Below are 18480 nucleotides of genomic sequence, written 5' to 3' on the forward strand. Positions count from 1 at the left end.
AAAGTGTACATTGGTATTGACCTATAACAGTGCCCAAGTAACCTTACAGGACATTTGACACAAATAGCCATCTCTAGTCACCTCCTGGCTTAATATCTGATCATATCTTCACACAGTCAAACAATATATCACCTCTATTTTGTCAGGAAACCTCTCCTAACTGCCTTTAGCAGTCACAACCCGCACTCTGCGCGCTTGTGACTTGGAAGTGTTTGCTGGAATTGTGTGTGTCCTCATAAAGCACTCAATCTTCCTCTCACCTATCGCACAGGTTACAGATGTGCTAAATCGCCCCCAAACAGCACTCATACAACCACACCCACTTCGGTTTTGCCACCACCTATTGAACAAGTGCAATATACTGTCTCGCACCGGCACACAATGAGCACTCCTTGTTGCACACAGTTTAGCAAGGAACACACCAGCAATCAAAGGGGAGACACTTATCCTCTCAAGGCCCTATGACACATATGTGCATGCAGGCACACACTCCGCTTGGTATACCAATGTATTCAAAATTTCACACCTCAGCAATTAAAGGCTTGGCATGGTCCAGCAATCAATCTCCTCTAAACAGGCAGTAAATTTGTTTAGAGCAATAAGGACATCGCTATTACATTTTTAGATTTAATATACGAAATTACAGGTTATAAAAACAACTAAGATTACATGAAATGCATAGCAAAACTAATTTAAAAATAAAAAGACAAAATTTCAGAATATAAACTTACATGAGTTGTGTAATCTGCTTCATGGGAAAATGGACAACTTATCAATGATTGTTTTCCCAAAAGACTGACAATTTGTCCCTTCACAACCCAGGTTTTTAAGCAAAACCAAATGGCATTCACAGGGACAGTGTGGATGCTAATGTGGGGACCTGTCTTAGCTTTTCTTAGATATATCCCAGAAACATAACTCCACGTCAATAAACCGGTCATAATCTCCCACACATTTAAATACCAAACATGATGATGATATAACAATATGAAACACCTTTCCCAAAGATATGTGATTATAGCTGTTCCCAGGCAGGCATGGAAAAAACCCACAATCACTCAATCAAGGGGGCGTCATCACGTCACCATACTAGAAAATTCACTGCATTGAATAGCAGGGGTGAGACTTATTGATGTCATTAAGCCCCACCTCCTCTATTCAATGTTGTGAATTTCAGCATTTTCTAGTAAATGCAATCAGGATCCGGGAGGTCGCCTACTCTTCCGGGGGGACTCCCTGAAATTCGGGAGCCCCCCGGCAATTCTGAGAGTAGGCAAGTATGCTATTAATAGGTGGTAGTACAGGGGCTTCACCCTCCCTTACCATAGCCCCCTGGACCTACAGCTGTTTTTGATGGGCCCTTACATTTCTCTTACAGCCCTCAGTGAAGGGAAGTTGTGAGCGTGAGGGACTATCACAAGCTGCAATCAATAGATGTGGTTTTGTGGTTGGTATTCAAGCTTACACATCACTGTTCCCCACCATTTAAAGGTGGTTAGCTTAATTGTATTATAGAGCCCCCTCAAAAACTGTTATAATAAATAGTTTAGTCTCTGATATGGTGAAGAGGCATATTTTGTCTGAGAGGCATGTTGGTGTCAGTAGCTGAGGGGTAGTGCTGACATTGGATTGCTATTTGGAGGCCTCTGGAGTACCTCTTTAGTAAGTTAGCTCTCAATTTAAAAACACATATGTATGGCCCAAATATATGGGACTCTCATTGTTTAGAGTTAGGACCATCCTATTAGCAACAGCACCGTGGAGTGGCGGGTGGCTTTAACATGCATTTGCAAATGTGTGCAATTAAGACTTTTGCATTTTTATCTACAGTAGAAATGCCAGATCTGTTGCTGGCTATAGCAGTGTGCTGGGGGATCTCTGTGTGTGTTTGTTCCTTTCAGGATAACCCCACCCTTTCAAGCACCTGCTATAGCAGTGGATCCCAAACTTTTTTAGTTCAAGGCACCCTTAGGTCTCCAGAATTTTTTTCAAGGCACCCTTAAGCCAAAATATTTACCAAGTAGTCCCCCGCCTTGCTTACCACAAGCTCTGGCTGAGGCACCCCTGTGAGATTGCCGAGGCACCCCAGGGAGCCTAGGCACACAGTTTGGGAACCACTGTGCTATAGCCTATAAATTGATTGAGCAACTTCCACTTCTTTATATGAATAGTAAAAGGTGCAGAGTGATATAACTGCAAGATGATAAATGGATACTCTCATCGTAAGATTTTCTGAACAATAATTCACAGTGGTCACACTTTAAGACAAGAAGATAACATCTGAATGAAAATTACATAAACAGTTTCAATACAATAGAAGATAAGTAGTAGCAATTCGTCCCAGCCAATGTATTCCTACGAACATCTGAAGCTGTATCACAACGTATGCACAGACTAGAAACGAGAAACTTGAGAACCGTCTTTATACTGATTCAATTTGGGACTGATTCAATTTTACACAATGTGTCACAAAGTGCTTCTGGAACAGTCCACTAAGGCACTCCATGGCAAAGACTAACCTGAAATATTCTTTTATATTCTGTTATTTTTGCTCACAACTCATTGAGATGCTAACAAAAATAAAAAAATAAGCAAAGATTTCAGGATTGTCTTAATCAGAAGTACGCGCAGACAGACATTGTGGTGCTATCCAGTGACACATTGCACAATATTAATTCTGCACCTTGATCTTTATAATGATTATTTTTTTTCTAGTACCCAATAAAACTTTTTAACTTCATCTTATTTTATTGAGGTAAACTTTATCCATCTTGCTATTTTTATATCTACGGTATGGTTCCAAATTAGCACACATCTAATATATCATGGCAATTTTTCAAACTCCTCTATACAATAATAATACACGTAAATATAAAAATAGCTAATCAGTATCACTCTTATACACTACTTTCCACAATCTAAACACTATGAGCAAAAGAAAAGTCACATTTCTGATTTACTCTCTATATTCAATGATCTCACATTTATAGTATATATCGGATAATATTATTTAGCCTGCATGAGGTCTGGACATTTGACACCATTTGAAAGAGTCTGTAGTGAGTGCAGTTTTTATTGTGATATGGTCTTGTCGGTAAGGTTGACAGCTTTTTCTGTTAAAAATTCAACTTGCTCTAAGAGACGCTCTCTAGGGGATGTGTAGCCCTTCTTATGTCCTACATGTGACCTATTTATCAATCTATAAGGGCGTTCCCACAATTTATCAATAAAATATCACCAGGGAAGCTACGTGGCCTCCTTAGTGCTACTGGCCTAGAGCTGTATGGCTTAAACTACCACTTTACTGGTTCAGTCTTGGTGGATATCGCATGAATGACCCGGCTAACTGGCTCACACACATACACCGTGGAACTGAAAGACCAGACTTGGGCTTTCTGTTCCACTGATTTAACAAAAAAAAAATAATCATTAGTGGTGTGTACGATCTCTGCTGTTCTGCCAGGCTTTAGGGCATTTATGAACACAGTACTTGCTTTCATTGAGGAAGTGTAACGTCCTCTCCAGCAGGTTCAGCAGCTGTACAGACATTGTTTCTGTCAAGTGGCAGGTGTAGGGTGTTATGGCGCTGAAAAATGTGTCGCTTTGGCCCATCCCCCAACAACATCCTGTGATTGCATTATCGAGCTGCAGAAGCAGGGAAAAATGATGCAACTTGCGTCATTTAGGCCCCTGTTACGCCCACTTCACTAGGATGGTCCGGGAGAACTACCTAAAATTCGGAAGTCTCACAGACATTCTTGTAGTTTTGGCAAGTATGGCCAACCTCCTTCTCCTCTGCCACTCTCCCGCATACTCGGGCCTGCTGGTCTTACATCCAAGAGTGCATTGGACGGCCCTCTACTGCTGGTTACTTCTACTTACATACTTGCTGCTCTCACCTTGTTATACTATTTGTTTGTTTTAATATATTAAACTTTTTTGGTGCCTTATACTGTGCCTCATTAAATGTGCTATTCACACCAGTAATTTTGGAAAGAGCGCATCATTTTTATAACATCCCAAGACCACCGGTGTTTATAGTTCAATAACACCCTGCTCTACAAAAGAAAATAAAGAAAATAAAACACATTTCAAAGCCCCATGCCACAAACAGAATAATGTGTATGATAAAAAAAAGATCAATCCATTTGTACTACACTTTGATTGGTAAACATGTTTAACCAACCTCTTGGCTACTCTACTATGAAGAGTGTGCTAAAACAGTTATCATAGGTGCCATATTGGATTTGCATTAAAATCACATTAACACGAGTGTTTAAACCTTTCCAATATGATTTATCTACTGAAGTTGTAAAGAAATATATTTCTTGAACAAATTCCACTGAAATGCTTTCAATACTTTCCGTGGCAGTGTCTGCACCAAACAGCAGTTAAAGGCCAATGTAAAGCTCCAGATAAGGAAAGACCTTCTCCTATATGTGTGTGCTAAGAATTCCTGTCCTCAATCTCCATCTTTTTCCACTCCCCTTTTGTACTGCAGATAGAAGTACTTTATTTTCTTATCACTGTTACTAGTCATTTTTTAAAGTGGATGCAAGGACCAAATGGGAACATCACTAGGCTGAATGCTTAATGTGTGAATAAACTCACTACCTTCAACAGAATTATGTTTTCTTCCAGAGATAAAACATATCAACAAACGGTATTTAATTTACTGCACATCACACAAAAAATATAAGGTTATTAAATAATGTTAATTTAATCCAAACATGACCCAATCTGTCCCATACACTGGCACTCCTCCCAACAGTCCCAATTTGCAGACCTTGAAAAGGGAGGGGCTTACATGAAAGTAGATGCAATTTGTTCAAAAGCAGGCGTTCCTGGATTAATTGAGGCGAGGTTTGGACGTGGCTTATTTTCCCCTGATTTTCACATGTCTAATTTTTGCAATGACGTCAATGAAATGTTATCTTTAGGTCTAAGAAGAAATAATTTGCACTGTTTGATAGCCTAGCAGGGTTTCCCAAACCCAGTCCTCAGCGCTCCCCAACAGTGCAGGTTTTCTGGATCACATGTGACATAATTAGGACCACCTGTGGATCTGTTACAATGTGTCAGTCAGTAATGAATACACCTGTGCTCCAGCAAGGAGATATGGAAAACCTGCACTGTTGGGGAGCCCTGAGGACTGGGTTTGGGAAACCCTGGACTATGCAATATGAAAAGAAAACTTAAACGATATCCCAAACAGACTAAAGCAGAATCTGTCCCAAACACAATTTTGGAGGGGGTTAAACACAAATGCAGTTTACTATGCTCGTATTATAGCTATTCTTGGATGATATTGGTTGATCTGTTTGTGACTAGTGCAATATAATACTCCTAAGTCTGATGACTTTTTGAAGAACATGACTACTGCAAGCTTCTGCTCAAGCCTGATTTTATAAAAAATACCAAAATACAATTTTTGTTTTCCTTACTATTTTGCAATTTAGAGTTGAAATTTCCTGTTTGGCTGAGAACTCCCTGCATTTACACTTAAGTGGGATGGTAACATCCAAAAGGAAATGCCCTCCTAGTTAGCTATTGTTCATGAAGTATTTTTAAAGTAATTTTGCATAAAGGTATAAGAGGCTTCAAGTTGCACTTCCTAATAATATAATGAAGGGCACACTTAAGGTGAAAGGGGACATATCCTTCATTAAAAATAAGGTGAAAGGGGAAGTATGGTTCATTAAAAATAAACATATCATGTGGCAATTATTATGCTTAATGCATCAGAACACTCACATGTAGAAAGCAGAATAATTGGCAACACCAAATGAGTAACCAGTTTATTAAACCATAAGATCAGGACCAGACTGGGACTGATATGCAGCAGCGACATAAAGAGATGTGCCGCCCATATTTGTGCATGTGCTTGAAGCCAGCATTTTTGTTAACTGGTGATTGTGCTATCTCTCTTGTCAAGTGAGCTGCAGCGCCAAGACTATTCTATTAAAAGCAGGAAGGAGAAGCTAATTAAGGCAGAGCAATACTTGTTAAAATAGATACACTCAGTGGCCACTTTATAAGGTACACATTTCTATCACTGGGTAGAACTCCTCCCTTGCCCCTGGAACAGCTTGAGTTCCTTGTGGCATGGATTCAGCAAGGTTTTGGAAACCTTTCTTGGTGATTCTGGTCCATGTTGATATGATAGCATCACACAGTTGCTGCAGATTTGTTGGCATCCCTGAAAACGCTGCAATGACTGCTATCTGATATGCCATTTAAACTAAATAGTGAGAAACTCTGTACAGATAAACAGATGCTGGCCCCACCTAGCTGATTTAATGACTCCCTTCAGTTAACTCCCTGAAGATCCCGAATACTTCCACCAGATGATAGACAGACTTATCTTTTTGCAGGTGGACCGGAAACGTTAGTTGAAAATAGCTATGGGAGATTTCAGAGATGTAGATTCTAATGTATAAAAATAGGCAAATACTGCAAACTACAGGGCACTTTTATTTGTCCAACATATGTTGTTAGTGGTAAAAAACATATTTTATAAATGTCGCTCATAGGGTGGCATAACACCTTTAAAGTCATGTTCTATACCATAACATGCTACCTATCTGTATATAATCTGTGCATTGCTATATTGTGTTCTAAAAAAAAAGAAAAAAAAAAAAAAAGGTAGTATTTTGGTGCTGGTGCATTGTAGCGTTCTAGACGTATACTGTTTAGGGTTAATTGAAATGGAATTTTTTTGGCTTCATTTTGGATGACAGATTTTCTCTAGCAGAAGGATGGAGGTTACATCATATAAATTGACCTAAAAGTTTTGCAGCTGGATTTGCAGACAAAAATAACATATTTTATATAGTCCAGCTGAGCATACCTTTGGCATTTTTTTCTGGATACAAATTGTCTTTCGTTTTAGTCTAGAATATAGCTATTTTTTCTGTTCATGTGTACACCTTGAGATTGATTGCTTTGTCACATTTCATTCCAAACCACTCCCCAGGGCCCATGCATTGTCCCACTGTTAGTATGCATCATGGTGTCTTGTGGCCCCCAATGTAGGACCAATACAGGGGCAGTTTTGAAAAGTAGCTGAGGTGAAAATTTATTTTAAACTTGACACATCTTATACTAGATTTGAATAAATTCATTTAATGCTGGCTAATATCCATGCCAACATTGGCAAATTAGTTTGAGAACACTTTGTGTGGGGCTCCGAAATTATTGATTTCATTGGGGTTATTTTATATGATTTTAATTTTGTAGATGGCAGAAAATCCCTTTTTGTCATACTGGTAAACTGTTTCTTGTCTGTTTTTGGTCATCTGCTGAGCACACTAACAGGCTCGTATTGCATCTGTCAACTAGTTCTGAGCAGTGTAATATTGGCATGTTCAGTTTGGCTAAACATGTCACTTCTTATTACTGCAGTTTGGCTAAACATGTCCATGGTAAAATTTGAAAAGAATCCCTGCGCTTTGCCTAAGTTACAGGATTGGCCCAAGTGAATAGGTACAGTACAATAATGATGCACTATTCATCAATATTTGTCTGTACTATCTCATACCTCCCAATATTGTAAGAAACAAAATCGGCACACAAATAAGCCAGAAGAGAATAGTAGTCCTGTATACTGTATTAGCCATTACACACAGTGGTGTTGACAATCTTTTTAATATAGTTTTTTTTTTTGTTTTTTTTTTGGGGGGGGGGGGGTCTTTAACAAATAAAAAATAGGGTGACCTACACAAGATATCCATTGGATGTGATATGGATTTGTGCTGCAAAACAAGAATTTCATAGGACATTTTAAAACAAAAAAGCAAAATGTGTAATAGAGATAGCAATGGTCAGATTGGATGGATTGCCAAATCTTCTGAAGAAAAAATAAAATAATTTGTTTAATTGTTTGCAGCAACGATACATAAATACTGAGCCACTCCTTCAACTAACCAATATTCAATTCACTAATATTTTGTATCCAATCTTTAGTTTGTGTTTAAAACATACAAATGAGAAGTTTAAAATTTTCACACACCTCTCCTCACCGACATTTATAGAATTTCCATCTGTGCAAAATACACAACTCTACGAAATTAACAGACTGGTACATTTTCTTTCTAGATATTAAATGCCTTTTTTAAACAAGAGATTTTAGTCGGCACTAGCACTACCTTGAGTTCGTAGCATTTTAAAACTTGTCTAATGAATGTTTATGTGCTGATAGCAGTCCATAATAAATCAATCATTGCAATTAATGAAATGAATAAGTAATGCATGTGACTCAGTGCTTTTTCGTGAAATGTTTGAACATTTCAATTTGAATCTTCTTTTTCATTTCCAGGGGACCCTCCACAGGCAGCTGCATGGCTTGGCCAGTGTGTGGTCTATCTTTTAATAATGATTATTGAGAAGACCATAATAAGCCTTGTCCTGCTCATCAAAGTATGGATAAAGGTAAATGGTTATAAATGTGTACAGAGATGGGGTAAAACATTTCTAATTTAATAATTTTTGATTTTTTTTTTCTCTAGGTGGCTAATAATCATTAAATGCATAGTATTTATTTCATTATGTATGTTTAATAGTAAAATTCTATAGAACTGTTTGTCCTAACAGTGTGTAAGACTGTACTGTAGTGAGCACACATTACTGCATTGCTAGCATGACATATACTGTGTATAGAGCAAGACAGTTGTACTAAATATCTTCCTAAAATGAGTAGTAAATTATTTTAATATATAAACACATTTTTAGGCGTTATGTCACAGCCAATACTGCCCATGTCTGTTTACATTCATTAAGCTATCAAATGACTATGTACTGTCTGTATGTACAGCTACATGTACAGGATGAGGAGCCAGATATATATATCTATAAATACTACTTTTTACAGGATTTTCTCACACCACTTTAGTTATAGGCGATTCACAAGAGCAATTGTGCTAATGGTGGTAAGAAACGTATGAATGATGTTTTCTCAGCCTGTACATTGGACACCACTGTACTTGAGAGTAGAGAATTGTGCATATATGTTGTAGGACCTTTAACTTAAAGCACCATGCTAAGAAAAGCTGGTCTTTGTGTTTTTATTTAAATCAGCTGCTTTTTTTTTATGCTTACAATAGAGTTTTATACTGTTTGACTTTAAAAATTTTCCTGTAAATTCCTTATTCTAAGCCAGGGGTGGCCTAATAGCGGTGGTTCACCAAGCTTTTTGGTTTTTAATGTTTGCTTTTTTTGTGGTGGGTTGTTTTTTTTGACCCATGACAGCCACCATAGACTCCACTGTACAAGATAAGGCTAGTGCAGCCATCCAGTCGACATTCTCAAAACACTGCACTAAACACTGTATTCATTAACCAAATAGAAGTGAGCTGGGAAATAACACACAAGTAAAATGACCCTATTTGCCGGTGTTAATTAATCCAGTGATATCTTGTGAAGTATTTGATATGATCCATCATTTGCTTCCAAGGTCAAAATTAAATTTGGATTCCAGCTGGCAGTAATATATAGCCTATATTTTGGAGCTGTCTTATATTATGTTGCCTATTGACTTATTATCAATGAGCATCTACCGGACATGAAATAAGTGTATACTTGCAAAGTGTAATGTATAACTGCCAGGTGGTGACACAACATATTATTGGAATAGTCACCGTTAGCAAATAGGGTCATTTTATTTTGAGTGTGATTTCCAGCTCACTTTCTAGTTGGGCAGTTTTTCACATACATGAAACAAACCTTTTTGAGACTGCATTTTGATATTGATTTTCCTGCATAAACAAACAAATTAATGTGATGTACTCTATTATTATATGGCAAGTTTTACATGTGAGCCACTTGGGCCCTGTCAAAACATAACATTTAACAGATGTCTTTGAAACTGCTCTGTGTATGTGATCCTGATTGTCTGCAGTTAATGTCCCCACTCTCCATTCTACTGTGTAATATGTTATTGAATCTCTGCTTTAATGTTCCAATAACTATGTGTGGACTCCGGCTGGGAAACCTCTGAAGTGACAGGTCTGTTTGTACAACGTATATCCTCTCTCTTTGTGTGTTTTTCTCTGTGCAGCTTCAGGAAATTTTGTTGGACTACATTACAAATCCCAAGCTGGAGCTCGTCCTGGTAATGCTGGTGGTGCCTTTTATAGTCAATGTGAGTGCAGCTCTTGTGATGCCAACCTAATGCCCTTATTTAGAGCATTGTCTGTTATGTGGGGATGGTGCTCTTACATCATGGGAAAGAAACTTAATGTCTGTCAATTTAAAAGTTCTGTTTTACCACCTAAAACTAATAGTTACTTGATATTTAAATTCTACTTCCCCATAATCTATGGAAGAAGTTATTACTGTTATTATTGCTATTATTATTGTTATTATTATTATTATTATTATTATTATTATTATTATTATTATTATTATGCTGGCCAGAAACTTTTACAGCCTTATGTATTTTATAAAGCATAATGCTACAGGTAAATGTCTGCCACAATACATGAATCCAAACATAGGTTATTTATCGGGGAGTCTTGACAACCGGAAATTATTGCTTGTTCTTTGTGAACAGACTGTACAAGTCATAAGATAAGCTCAAATACATTAAACCAGTGTTCAATTTGTACTTTCAAGCCAGTTGTTAGTACACACCAAAATGTTCTACTACATAAATGTATTATTGTCTATTTATGAAAGCTGCATAAAAATCAATGATACATCCGATAACTAATTCCCTGTCTTACAAAAACAAACAAAAGAAAGGCAAGAAAAGACTCTAAGTTTTATTGTAAGCCAAATTCAAAGACCACTGCCAGCCGTAGCCTTCTATGGTAGATCAGGAATATTCATACATCCTACATAATAGGGCACTTAGAGGGCTAGGCTGAGACTTGCTGACTACATTGTAGTATAGTATAAGAGAAGCAATTAAACCTGCAGTTTCCCAAGAGCTAAAAGCAGTAGAAACGCACAACATATAGGGGATTGACTGGCAAGACTGGTCTCCCTTTTGTCAAGCATGAAACAAATTTGTCACATGTAACTGTCCGTCAGTACAATAAATATTGCTTTTTAGTGAATTGCTAATTTAAAAAAAAAAAAAGAAAAAGGAAATCGTCAACTTTTTGGGGTTTATTTTGTTCAAAGAACTTGGTTTGGGTCTGGTGAAACCAGCGCTAAAGTGATATTGGCCTGTAAGCTTCCATGTATGTAAGAGTATGTCTACTTGTCAACCTACCACATTTTAAAGCATATGCCAATCCAGTGCTTGGATCAGCGCTTAGAAATATCTTTTTTCACAGAAGTGCAACTAGTATACCATTAAAACATATTTGCCTACTTTTATACCTCCCGTCCGAGAGATCCCCGAGGGGAGGTCCAAGGGACAAGTGTAGGTGGTGTGACAATCATCATCAACATCAACATTTATTTATATAGTGCCAGCAAATTTCACAGCACTTTATAATTGGGAACAAACATTAATAAATGAATACTGGGTAATACATACAGAGAGGTAAGAGAACCTGGCTCGCAAGCTTACCATCTGTGAGGATACTACCCTTAGCTGGGATGGAAGTTGCCCTCTGTGGGATTCAACTCACTCGGGTACACCAGGATATATCCAAAATAAGACTTTATTACGACCGCACAACACCACAAGACGTTCACAAGTTACAGGGTAAATGGTAGCATGTATCCTCCAGCAGCCTCCTGCAGTCAGCACTCCAAAGTAATAATCTCTGTCTCTTTCAGGGTCTTATCCTCCCGCAATATTACCACTACCGATTAGCAAAACAGTCAGGGTGTCCCCCAGCCTGGGATACTGGCTCACACCGCCCCTGTCCTGGTAGGGTTTCCTCCAGCGGCACCACAATGCCTGGCCCAGAGTCCTGTTCACTGATGTATTTTTTTGAAAGCCCGGGAACAGTGCTTTCATGCCCTAATAAACGGAAAAAAGTGCGAAACTTAAAAAACGTGTACTAGGGTGCGGTCCATGGCCCTCCTCGAAAAAGGATAGGCCCTAGTCCCCGACCCCCGGATCCATAAGGACCCTTAGGGGGCAAGGGTCTTCAGACCCCCCTTTGCTGTGAGGCTAGGGGGGGTCCCTTTGGCCCTGGGATCCACCGAGGCTTCACCCAGGGCTCGACAACTAGCTCACCCCCGGGAGGGTGAGCCAACGATGGGGTTTCAGGGGGGTAGGAGCCATAAGGCTGCACAACCTCCCCTAGATCTTAGGGGACGCAGAGCCCAGAAAGGGCCTACCCGCACCCCTAAAAATCCGTGAAGCAATCAACATAAAAGTGAAAGTGACAAACAAGAAGTGTTATAAATAAAAATAATAAAGTGCCGAGTGGTTACGGCCCCAGGCTCATGGCTGGGCTATTGTAAAAATGTTCTCGTCCAGCCATAAGGCCGGGGCAAAGAATAAAAAGGCGGTGCGTATAGAAAGTGGTCTAAAGTGCTCGGTGCCAACATAATCATATTATATATCGGTTTCAAGGTGCTGCTGACCTGTGATTTTTTGGCACCCCCGGATCGCCACTCCGGGGGCACAATAGTCCCGGGCTTTCAACGCAGCTCACCCAGCCCCTGGCCAGAGGACCAAGTGCAGCTCTGCCACAACTGCACTTGATCTTAGCCAAAAGGCCTGTTCACTGATGTCTTCTACACCAGGACCCTCCAAACTAGCATAGCCCCCCTGGCATTCTCCTCGCCCTATCTTATTTTCTGTACACACAGGAAGTCGGGTCAAATGTCTCAAACCTCCCCTTTACAGAAGGGGTCTCCCAGTCAACAATTTAGCTGCTAGACATACTGTCCCTGTTACCTTGATTAGACAATAGAATGGCTTGACTCAATTAGCTGTTTTGGCTGGATACACTACACATGGGGTTACAATAGTACATCAAGGAATGACACTGCACGCTTACATGGAACAATAAGACTTTTGACACATTATATCAGCAGGGTTACACAATATAAGTCTGTGATACCTTTTGATACAATTACATTTATATTGATACATATTGATACATTTCCCCATGCTATTTAACCAATATATTACTGTGGAGGCACATTGCATATCATTAGAAGATCTAACCTCATTACCTCTCAGGTTATCTTTTGACCTAGCTAATTAACATGGGCTGCCAACTAGTTAACTCAGACATTGTTCTGATTACAAACCAAATTTCAGCTGCCCCCCATAACAATGGACATTAGAGACAAATGGTAATTACATTAGCTAGCACAAGCAAAATGACTGCTGCTGTTCTGTTATTTTCACACAGTATGGCAATATTATTTATATTTATACTACATACAATATCGCAGGTAATAGTATGGGCAAAATGTACCTAATAACATGAAATAATAATACACCGATGCTCTGGTGTATATACTTAGACTGGGCCAAAGATTAAAAAGTACATTAAACCGTGAGAAACCGGTGATGAATACAAAGTTCTCAGTCCAGTAGCACCCCGTTTCCTCACACCATCTATGGGACTATACCATTTGTTTCATCAAGGCCCAACCCCAGCTGCACAATGCCGTGATTCACAGCAAATTATGTCATCATGACTCTGCCAGCTATGCAAAACTATCAGGTGGCACCTGGTAGGGTGTGCTGTTCTTCCGTAAGTCTGGGAGACATCCTGGGAGAGTAGGCAAGTATGCATTAATATATAGGATAAAACCCATTCTCCTCAACCTTGTAGCTGGAGAAAAGAGCTGTGGTCCACCCTGTAAAACAGGGGACAGTTCTGTAAATGCAATCCCCAACCCAAATTTGATCTCATTTAAATAATCTCATTCTACAAAATGAATCCTCTTTTTAAAAATTTGGTGAAAAGAAGACACACTTATCCAGATAATCTGTATTCAGCAAAGAAAACTACCAATATGGCCAGTTCCTTGCCCCTGGAATGGTAGAAACTTTAGCAAACCCACAAATGCCAACAATGGCCTGCAAATCCATATGCTTTCCCTTAAACCCAGGTGTATTTGCACAAAATAGAATTTAATAAAAGAGCATTTATCCCATGTGATTGCCAGTTTGCACTTTTGTAAGTGAGCATTGGCATATACCATTATTTATTGGCCTGCCATTTGTGATGATAGTCGTGTTCTGTGGGTGGGTTTTCAAAAACTTTTGTTCATTGATATAGAGTGAAAAAAAGAGAAAGAAATGCACTATTATGAGTTTGTGCGTTTTGTGTAACCTCCTGTCCATTGAAATTTGTAGCGCACCTGTTCATTTCATATTGAGCTGAAATGGCAAACATAGAAAATAATGTTTTGTTTTGTTTATTTCCAGGCTATAATGTTTTGGTTGGTGGACAGCCTAATAATGAGGAAATACAAAAGAATTAAAGTGGATGATCCTTTAGAAAATAAATTAACCCCAGAGAGTCCACCAGTAAGGGATGATGAAACACAGGTGAGTGCAAAAAGGTCACAGGAACTTAATGCCATACTTTCTGTAAAGCAACGGGCATGGTATATGGTGTTACAGCCCCTTAATCTAATCCCTAACTGAACTGCACTTTTTAGCCATGGTGTTATCAAGAAGTATCAGTAATGGAAAAGTACTTCAGGGGTTAAATTCCACCTCCACAGGGGGAACACTCAGGAGTTGAGTGAATTAAGTTATCATTGTTATTTCTGTTTGCTCCTTATTGAACTCTACAGGCAGCCAGGAGCTGGACCCAGCAGGGGTCACCTGAGGGAAGAAACCAGGGGAGGTAGGGGAGGGGGCTGGATAGTGTGAGGAACCCACCTATCAAGTCATTTTGCAACTTCTCTGGGCAGGCCGTTCCCAAGGTGGGATTATGAGGTGACTGACTTTGGCCAAGAGGTGATGCTCTGCCAGAGATGTGCTGTGGAATCTATCTCACTGTTAGACCTGCTATTGTTAAGGGGACTGTGCTGTACCTATCCCACTGGATTTATTTGAACCGATTTCCTCACTTGTTGGACCTGCTATCGTTATGGGGGCTATTTAATCCTGTTCTGCAGAATAAATTATCCTTCTATTTTCCTCTAATACAGTGATTTGCTGACCATGTATCTTCCCAACTGTCCCAACTCACAGGAGGCATGTCCACGGGCACCATAAGCAGGTGTCTGTGGTGGCTGCAGTGGTTTGAGGGTAGGGGTATTGGGGGTGGCCTAGCCCAGAGTGCCTCTACCCCATTGGTAGTTACGACGCCCATTGCACGGTGACAACGTCCCCAAGCGTGATGCAGTCACATACCCTATCGGAGCCGTGTCCCGACTTGGATATTGCCAGTGTAGTATCCCAGAACTATAGCTACTTTTTCATATAGCGCTCTGTTATGATTTGTAAGCTCTATATTTATTATTCAGTGTAAGCAAATAATAGTCTATTATAATAATAACTGTTTCATGTGGCACAGCCAAAGCTGCCAACTAATAACAAGAACGGGTTGTGTGTGTAAATGGCAGGTATAGGGCAGACCTTATCTCTGCCACAATAAACTTCAACTTTTTACATGGTCAGCTGTACTCACTGCTTCTCCCCATTAACTTGTGTAGCACTGTTCCTTACAGTGACTACAACATAAGACACTTGTGTGGTTGGGTTTGTGTGTGTGTAACAATATCTCTGAGCAGCAGCAATCATTTTCTTTTTTCATTTTTTTGAGCTTTCTTAGCAATTGCTTTCCAAATCAGTTAGAGCATAAATGTACTACTTTGTACTCTAGATAAAAGGCTTTGGAAACAAGAGGCACAGTGATCCATTGATCCATTTCATTTTGGATGTTTAAACTGTGGACAACATTAAATCTTTTTAATATCTTGCTTTTCTGAAAAGAAAAGTGATTAAAGTGAGATTCTAGTCACCAGAGAAGTATGCTGAATTTTTTGACAGGGAATGAAGCTGCAACTTATTTTTAGACAAAAAAATATTCAGAATCTACATCAATTTAATTTACATTTAATTTAAGAGAAAATGTTTCCCATTCTATATGAAGTATCATGTGGACTTTTTCTTTAAAACACGAAATCCAAGTTGTATGGTAAGTTGATCAATGGGTGTCACTTTCCCATTGCTAATGATATTCAATATGGCAACAACCATTCATCTTGTGAAATCATTTCTACACCTTTGAGTTTTGTCAAGTGCATAATATTTACACTGCTGCAAAGAATGTCGAAACGCCTTCCTAACAAGGCCACCAGAGACACATCAACTTTTCTCCTTAACTGATCTCTCAACTTTACCTGTGCAGAATATTTCCACAATCCAGACGTTAATTAGATGTCAGGCACTTTACAGTGCAAACCGCAGTTTTGGTGAACAATGTACGTCCTCCCAGCCATGTTTCAGTTGGGAGTGGTTGATTTTTTTTGTTTCATGGTGGAGGTTTGGGGGGGGGGGGGGTTTTCTCTTTTTTTTCTTTTCTTTTTGTTTTCTTCCTTGTAAAAAAAAATAAAAATCCAGCACTGTGCTCAATGCAGAAATATAAAAAGGTGTGTGAGCCAACTAGGGGATTTGTCCTAAACACAAAAATGTTGCACTTTTGTAGCATGCATTAAAATATAATGTTTCAGATTTTTTGTTTTTAATGATGCTGCCTTTTTCTTCATTGTACATTGTCTATTGTATTATGAAGAGTTTTACTGGAAACTTTCATCTTCTACTACATTTGTATATGGAGAACAAATCCTATCAAGCACTGGCTAAGTAGTCTCGCTTTCTTTCTGGTTAGTTTTACCTAAAAGGTCTGAGACTCTTTGTAACTCAGAAACCTGGGTTTTTTTTCTATCTGCAAACACTGCTTTCTAGGGCTCTGCTGCAGATGCCGTCTTTCTCTCCATTATTCTCTCTATATATCCATACCTCTCCCACTGTCTTCTCTCCCACCATATGGACATTTGGACCGGAATGTCGTAACTATACACCGCATTTTTTATTTTTTTTTGCATCTATAGAATTGCCCAGACAGTACATGAGCTACACAACTATATTTAATTGTTTATACCATAAGCACAAAAGTATATTTTTCCCCTTTCTATCTAAAGTACCTCATCACACCCCATCAGACACCCTTAATTATAAAAAGCTTTAAGATACACACGGATGTAGTGACATATGTAGAACTGTCAGAGTTCAAATTAAAAGCAGAGGCTGGAGAACTGTGAGAACATGTCTTTACTGTGTGGTATCTACTGGGAACTGAAGATGGCTGCCAGGTATTTCCTGTCAGCCAGCACTTCCTGAATGGCAAGTGGATGGCAGTGATGTCCCTTCCACCAAACACACATAGCATACACCTACGTTCTTCGTTTTTTAGAACAAAGTAACAATCAACAGGTGTGTGGGTGCAAGACAGTATGACAGGTGTTGGATGTGAGAACAGTGTGCAAGTGAAAATATACATGAACTGGTAATACCGAAAGTTACATAGCAAAGTCCTGGAATTTAGTATTCGGCCTGGAGATTCATCCAGACCTCGTGATGAACAAAGGAGGTAGTGATGTGACCTGTCTGGAAGAGGGCTCACTATTGGTCAGGTGTATAGGACTGTCCTGCACTGCAATAGATGCTTCTTCAGCGGACCCATTGTCCACATTAATAGGTGTTCCGACACCCTCAGGCAGTATTCCGTGGGGTGGGGGTGCTGGGTAATACCCCTAAGAGGTGATGCCTGTTGCGCTCATACAAAGCACCGTCGGATTGCACCACATAACTGTTGGGCCTGTTGGAGGATCCTTGCACAGTCCCGACTCTGTGAACCCCGACTGGAGTCTGGATGCGGACGGTCATCCCCAGGGACAATGGTCTCGGTTGATGAGCGGTTTTGTCGTGATTGGCTTTGAGCTGTAGCCTGGACTTCTCCAGAGGAGTATACACATTGATCTCAATGGTTGGTGTAAGCTTGGCTTTGGTGGTAGGAATAATAGTGCGTCTGGACAGAAGGGGTTGAGAAGGAGAAAGGAGCTCATCCCTTGGTGTATTTCTCAAATTAAGGAGCACCATGAATATGTCTGAACCATCTCTGTAGCATTTGTTTAACCGGTGCTTTGCAGAACGTACTGCCCTTTCTGCTAGTCCATTAGATTGTGGATAGCGTGGACTGCTAGTGACACGTGAGATGTCCCATTCATTGAAGGACTGGAACTCACAAGTCATGCATGGCTTTGTCAGTGAGCAACTTACGTGGTATGCCATGGGTAGAGAAATGTCTTTTCGTTTTGTTAATGACTGGCACTCGTCAGTTTAGGAAGATAGTCTATCTCGAACCAACTGGAATAGGAGTTCACTAACACAAGGTGCTTTTTTTCCCCATCCACACAAAAGATCTGCAGCAACGATAGACCAAAGGAGGTCAGGTACCTCATGGAGAGTGAGTGGTTCATTGGCATTACAGAGCATTACAGGGAGCACAAGCAGAGACTACCAGCTCAATGTCAACAGCCATAGAGGGCCAATACAATACATCCTTAGCCCGTCGAAAAGTGGTCTCCCGCTCC

The 18480-nt window shown here is 39.6% G+C and overlaps 1 protein-coding gene across 1 annotated transcript in view; it reads left to right on the plus strand.

The window, feature by feature from the left end:
• The window catches only part of LOC142152212 (store-operated calcium entry regulator STIMATE-like), a 77017-nt gene that overhangs the window by 53078 nt on the left and 5459 nt on the right, over positions 1-18480 (plus strand). The window contains exons 5-7 of the mRNA XM_075208591.1: positions 8318-8430; positions 10055-10138; positions 14297-14419. Of these exons, the coding sequence (XP_075064692.1) occupies positions 8318-8430; positions 10055-10138; positions 14297-14419 (320 nt within the window). The remainder of the gene's footprint in view (positions 1-8317; positions 8431-10054; positions 10139-14296; positions 14420-18480) is intronic.

Source organism: Mixophyes fleayi, chromosome 4, assembly GCF_038048845.1.
Source record: "Mixophyes fleayi isolate aMixFle1 chromosome 4, aMixFle1.hap1, whole genome shotgun sequence".
Taxonomy (NCBI): domain Eukaryota; kingdom Metazoa; phylum Chordata; class Amphibia; order Anura; family Limnodynastidae; genus Mixophyes; species Mixophyes fleayi.